General features: G+C 39.8%; 1 protein-coding gene across 2 annotated transcripts in view; it reads right to left on the bottom strand.

The window, feature by feature from the left end:
- Positions 1–1,276: 1,276 nt before the first annotated feature.
- LOC103392644 (cdc42-interacting protein 4 homolog) overlaps positions 1,277–6,411 on the bottom strand; it is an 11,660-nt gene continuing 6,525 nt past the window's right edge. The window contains exons 5-8 of one of the 2 annotated variants that reach the window (XM_008329298.3): positions 6,033–6,121; positions 5,817–5,950; positions 3,295–4,646; positions 1,277–3,226 (exon numbers count right to left, since the gene is read on the bottom strand). In XM_008329298.3, coding sequence (XP_008327520.2) covers positions 4,495–4,646; positions 5,817–5,950; positions 6,033–6,121 — 375 coding nt within the window. In that variant the 3' untranslated portion in view covers positions 1,277–3,226; positions 3,295–4,494. Of the gene's footprint in view, positions 3,227–3,294; positions 4,647–5,816; positions 5,951–6,032; positions 6,122–6,411 lie in introns of those variants that run through there. The other variant, XM_017040432.2, reaches the window with a different exon arrangement.

Here is a 6,411-nt window from a genome sequence, read left to right as displayed (position 1 = left end):
CTACTATACTATACTGTATATATACTATACAATATACTATACTGTATTAGACAATGTTCAAGCCGGCCGGATTGAACCTCCGAGTGGGCCGATTTTGGTCCGCCGGCCATATGTTTGACACCCTTGATATAAAATAACTAATACAGCTTTAAGGCATGTACTGGGTTTATACTGTCTTTTTAAAATGTGTTGTCTCATTTATAAATGTTTGTGTGGCAGTTGCAGCAGTGTTGACAAACGACCCAAAAAAATGTATGTATACGTTTCTGTCGGATGTGGACTAAATTTAGTAAAATATGATTCATAAAACTGACCTTCTCAGATCTTAAGGTCAAATGAGGCTTTGCATACGGACGATGATCGACCCCCCCCCCTCCCCCCTGTAGTCTGAGCTCATTCGTTTCCAATTTCCACGTCAAACATTCACTCTGAACCACGGAAATGTTTTTATCTTCTCCAGTCTGCCCCGCCGAAGGAAGTTTAAATATGGATGATGTGGTGTTTATTATGATAAATAAAATCGGTTTGAAAACGCAGTGCATTTAAATCAAGACGCCTAATACTGGAATGTTATGCAGAAGCAAGTGGATGCCAGCGATTTGACCCCGAATTTAAAAAATGTTGCAAAAGCGCCACCTGCTGCACGTAAGCCGCAGGTACCACTCAAATAAAAAATTTTCTCTAAAAAAAATCTGCCATTTGCCCCCCCTCCCCCCTTGGTTTAAAGTTTGGAATGATAAAGATACTACAGGTGCTTCACTTCTGAAAAGAGCTAAGGGTGTCAAACATATGGCATGGGGGCCAAAACGGGCCCCCTAGGGGGTTCACTCCGGCCCGCTTGATGAATGAAAAATGCACAAACACCCCATATTCATGATGTTCTGTCAAATATATATTTCATTAAATATGAATATTTTCCAATATAGTTGTACTTATTTGTATGAAAACAAAGGGGGGCATGGACTTATTGATATATATATAGGTATTTATGTTGTGATTGTACTGGTCCGGCCCACTTGACATCTGTCTGGCTGTATGTGGCCCCTGAACCAAAATGAGTTGGACAGCCCTGATGAAGACATGATAGGTAGGTAGGTAGATAGCTAGCTAGCTAGCTAGATGGTTGAACGGATGGACGGATGGATAGATAGATGGATAGATAGATGAATAGATGGATGGATGGATGGATGGATGGATAGATGGACGGATAGATCGATAGATAGATAAATCATCAGGAAATCAACAATTTGTTGTAACGAAAAAAGACAAAATCATATCAATTTTAAATGCGCTTTATTTATTGCATTCTGAGAAGAAGAAAAAAAAAGAAGAAATATTCTAAATGCAAAAATGTACATACACAATGAGCTGAACATAAAAGGCACCAATGCCGTGACTGCTTCCTGTTGTCTCAAACCATGTGACAAAACAAAAGAGACCTGGGTCTGTTTGACACGGTTGGAGTGAAACCGAAACATTTACGAGAATACGCTAGAAACTGAACGAGACTGTCGTGAAATGGTTAAAAAAGCGGAATAGGCAATAGTGGTGATATGAGTGCTAATATATATATATATCATTTATATACATATTAAATACATTAGTCTTTGCGTACCACAGTTTGTGTTCACTGCCGTCTGTGGTGTCAAACTGCCCACGTTGTGCAAGGAGAAAAAAAATGTGAGAACATCCTCAAGTACAAAGTACAATTTCCATCCGAACGTAAAGTGTTATCCGGAGCGCATTTGTAATAAATAAGATTTGGATAAGTTCAGGTTGCAACCGCTATTGTGTACGATCACTGTTTCTGGTTTGGACTGAAATTTAAGATATAGCTGGGAATCGATTGCTTCTTGCTAGAATAAAGCAGGAAAAAAAAAAAGAAAAAAAGAAAAAGAAAAAAGACAAGAAGAATTTGACTAAAGACGGTTGTATTTGTCTATAAAAGACCAGGAATAAAATAGCTGTGATGCTAATAAAGGATCGTTCCTGGAAATGGCCTATAAATAGCACTGCATGTTTTGTAAGGAACTCTGGAAAAAAAACTGAAAGTCTGTTGGAAAGTTTCACTGGATTAACCGTGACCTGAAACGTCCCCGGGAGAATTGTAGGTCACGTAAGGACAACATAAGGGTAGGGGGCGTCAGATCAGGTTTTTGTGGCCATTAATATATTTATGGAGGACATATAAGAAATATTTATCATGGTTCTCATTCGTACAAAACAGTGTCACATGTCTTCTATTCCTGATTTTTGAAGATGCGCATTTACAAAATGACCATCAAGTACTGTATTTATGAAATCCCCCGAGTCGTTGTAACAAGTTTTGTGCATGGAGGTTCTGTTCGTCTGCATGAGAAAAATTTTACGATTGTCCTCGACTTTTGTATACTGCATCATTTTTGGGTTTGGTACGTTTGGTAGAAATAGTTGCTGGCGATACAAAAAGGCAGACGGTGGCACCAAGGCAGTGGTTCTAAATTGAATTTCTGTCATGCACCCCCTTGGGGACAGCAATGTTTTCACGCCCCCCCCATCCCCCATCCCCCTTACTGCTGCCCATCCAACGCGCACAACCCAGCAAATTTAAATACTATTAAGACCCTGATAATATGTATATTTTTATCTGTACAAACCACTGTATGAGGTGCTGCCCCCTAGTGACTGGAGGCTTGTTATCGTTCAAGAATTACAGCAGTAGGTACACTTATGTCCAGCGTGCCATATTCCATTGCAGCCCCCTCATGTCCCGGCACCTCACCACCCGCCCCCCCCATGGGGGCCCGCCCCACTATTTGAGAACTACTTCACTAAGGGAATGTCAACTCAGGTTAAAACTCAATTTTTTTAACGTTAAAATCACTAGATTTTCCAAAGTTATCAAACTATACATTCTGCTGCAGAACACACTTTTAGGATTATCCGACTCACACACGTAGTTGTACAGCTGGTTTTAATAATTTCAATAATAATTTATATTTTTAAAATGTCCAATTTTATTCACAAGAGTATTTTTACACGCGTCTCTCGAGCGTTTTGTTTTGGGGTTTTTTTCTTGTCCAGCTCTGAGCTGAGGCGTTGTTTTAATCATTTAAAAAAAGTCAGAGGAAACGTCAACATGGTTTCTTTTAATCAAGCTAAAAGTTTTACAGCTAAATAATAAAAAAAAAAGAAGCAGGCTGTGACAGAGAGCACTTCCAGAGGAGCTTGAACTCAAATGGTAGACCTGAAGAAATAGTTTTGGTATTTGTGACAGAGAGCACTTCCAGAGGAGCTTGAACTCAAACGGTAGACCTGCAGAAATAGTTTTGGTATTTTTTTTCAAGAAAACATACGATCTAGCGCTGCCTCTGGGGATTACTCTCCGAGGCACTGATTCAGTCGAACCGGTTTTTAACTAAAATTCTAATGGATCAGATTTATTCTTACGAGAGAGAAAAAAAAATGCTTTGTTTGCTTAAAACATTGACTTTGAAAGCGAAAAACTGAATTTAATTTTTACAACGTTTTTAATAGTGCTATAATGGGAGGGGGATCAAAGATTTGTAATTTTAGTTTTCTTTGAAAATATCACTCCGAAAAAAGTTCCGTGGAATTTTGAAGCATTAATTGTTGAGGAACCACTGGCGGAATAAAACAGGAACTGGGATTTATGTGTACGTCTGCTCCTGGAAAAAATGGGTTGAAAAGACAAGAGTTCTATGACTTTTGTAATGTTCATGATGCGGCTTACGTTCATGATTGGTTGAAGAACTTTAAAATATTCTGAATGACAAACCAAACCGTTTTTTCCCCCCATAAATTGTGGACTTTTCCGACCACTCTCTAAAGACATGTTGGACGTTTTTCTTAATGGTTCCAAGAAGGATGTTTGCATTATACTAAGCTAGTCAACCAGCCAACCCTTCCAGTTCCATTTTCAAAGCCTTTGATTAGAGGTAGCCCTGCTGGCCAGGAGTGGTAATGCACTCCAAACTGCTTCTGTTCTGGGAGACTTTAAATAAGGGACTTTCAGAAAAAAAAAAGTTAGATTCAGTTCCAGCTGCTTTCCGGTACGGTACCAACCTAATGCTTTACCCAATAAAACGATAAGAAGAAAATCTAGTGTAAAAAAAAAAAAATATATAGGAGGAAATCACTTTGTGACCTGCTGTGGTGACCCCCGATGAAGAGAGAGGTTTGATGGTCATTTTTTTTCTATAGACCAATTGTATGTGGTTGAAACACATACATGCAAATATATATATATATATAAATCTTTTCATAAAATAATGTGAACTGTGAAAAAAAAAAAAAAAACTGTCAGAGCCCCTGTCTGCTCATTAAGGACACCTCAGGTCAAAGCCCTTCCCTCGGACACTCCAGTTGTCCCCTCCGTCTGTTTCTGTTGGCATCACTGTCTGTTTGTTATGCCTCCATGGTAAGAAATGCGTTCAGTTTAGCAAACGGCCCTTCTCCTTCTCCGCCGTTCCTCGTCTTTGTCACTATCTTCAGTCATTTGTTCAGGGAGATGGTGACATAAGACGTGGGGATGTAGCCTTCCTCCCCGTTGTTCCTGCGGACGCGGGTCCAGCCGTCGCCTTTGTCCTCCTCCACCACGGCCAGAACCTCGCCTTCCTGCATTGAGATGGTGCCTTCGCTGGCCCCTGAGTAGGCCAGAGGAGAGAACATTCTAGTACAGCGGCGCTTCAGGGATACGGGTTTAATCCTGTTCCACAGCAGCACTCGTGCATCGATCGGATTTTTCTACATTAAAAATAACTCAAAACCAATTCATTCGTTACAGCTCCCCAGAAATATACTATTAAATAATTAAATTAAAATTTCCCCTCTATATAAACATCAAAAAAACATAGATATAAACAAATATATAGATCATATAAAATAATAATAATTAAGAAAACATTTTATATTTTTGTTATAAAAATGGGTAAAATGAGGGACAGTGAGCGAGTCAGTGTCAAGGCAACTAAGGTAAGAAGGACGAGAGAGAGAGAGAGAGAGAGAGAGAGAGACACTCGATGTTTCCTCGTATTACCAGGAAAATCGTGCAAAAAAAAAAATTGCTTGCTCAGCCCCACTGTATTTTATGAGGAAAATGTTAGCAGAACGCGGCTAACATTTAGCTGCAAATTTTGTAAAAAAAAAAAAAAAAAAAAATTTTTTTACATTCAGGTTTTTTCTTTTTGTTTTTTTTCCCCCGTGTAATTTTACTTTATTTATTTATTGCTTTTACTGTATTTTTATTGTATATATTTATTTCACTGATTAACTGTATTATCACTGCTGTGCCGCTGTACTCTGTGTAAAGTACTTCAAAGTGGACAAGTTTTACTTTCTGAAGAATGCCACTGTGTCTGCGGTCCCCGGTTTATGGAATCAGACATCGACATCAAGTCCTGCTGTTCACACAGTCACTAAGACTTTGAGCAAGATAATTCCTATTAGTCAGCATATTCCATGAAAATGTTGGCAGCTAACTTTTGTGACTTTGGTTAAAAAGGAAAAAAAAAAACAACTGTTCTTCAGAGTCCTTGCGTGAAAAGACTTGTGTTTTTGTAGGATGCAAGGGAACATAGTTAAACAAGAAAAAAAAAAATCTTTTGTTGTAATTAGTAGACGCCAAGCCCAGGGAAACTCGATGTCACTAAAGGCAAACTAAACTAAACTTTTTTTCCTGTGATATATTTTCTCTCTTTAGTGCAGCGCTGATTTCCTAAGTGTGTTTTGAACGTTCTGCTTCTCTAATAAAATCAACTGGTTCCTTTTAACAGTAAATTTGCACGATAAAAACAGATGACGTGTAATTCACGTACCAGGAAAGTTGTACATGGCTGTGCAGTTGCCAATACTAACAGCTATTTCATCGTCTTCGAAGTCATCGTCAAACTCTGCGTAGATGGCTTGCGAGGCGTCAGGAGAGCTTTCGTCGGAGTGAGCGCCGTCAGGGCTGGAGGAGAGAAAAGCGTTTCCTGTCACGGCACTTTTTCACATCACACGTGACCCCGCTGTCACTACTGACGAAGTGTTACCTTGACACGTCATGAGCGCCATTGTTGTTGAACATGTGTGTTTTGTAACGCAACGTTTCACCGCGGCCGCCTGCCTCGGCCAACCACGTCTACCACAGCCGGAAAGACAAAAAAAAAAAAAAAAAAGAGTTTGTTGACAAATGATGCATTCACGGCCCCGGAGCTACACGTCCAAAGTCATCATTACCTCATACTTGCCGAGATCTCGCCTCAGTCGCTCTATGTTCTGGGATGTGTGGCTGATTTGAGAGGCCAGACTCGCGGGATCTCCCATCTGGGGGTTTTTCTCATAAACATCTTTCATTTTTCCGAGGGCCTCGCTGAGGAAAGGAGAGAGAAAAAGGGGACAAGGAAGGGGAGGGAGAGCCCGGATTGATTT

The sequence above is a fragment of the Cynoglossus semilaevis genome, chromosome 17 (genome assembly GCF_000523025.1).
Source record: "Cynoglossus semilaevis isolate Cse_v1.0 chromosome 17, Cse_v1.0, whole genome shotgun sequence".
In the NCBI taxonomy this organism is placed as follows: Eukaryota; Metazoa; Chordata; class Actinopteri; order Pleuronectiformes; family Cynoglossidae; genus Cynoglossus; species Cynoglossus semilaevis.
The sequence above is the reverse complement of the archived record's forward strand: the minus strand, read 5'-3'. Positions and strand labels throughout refer to the sequence as shown.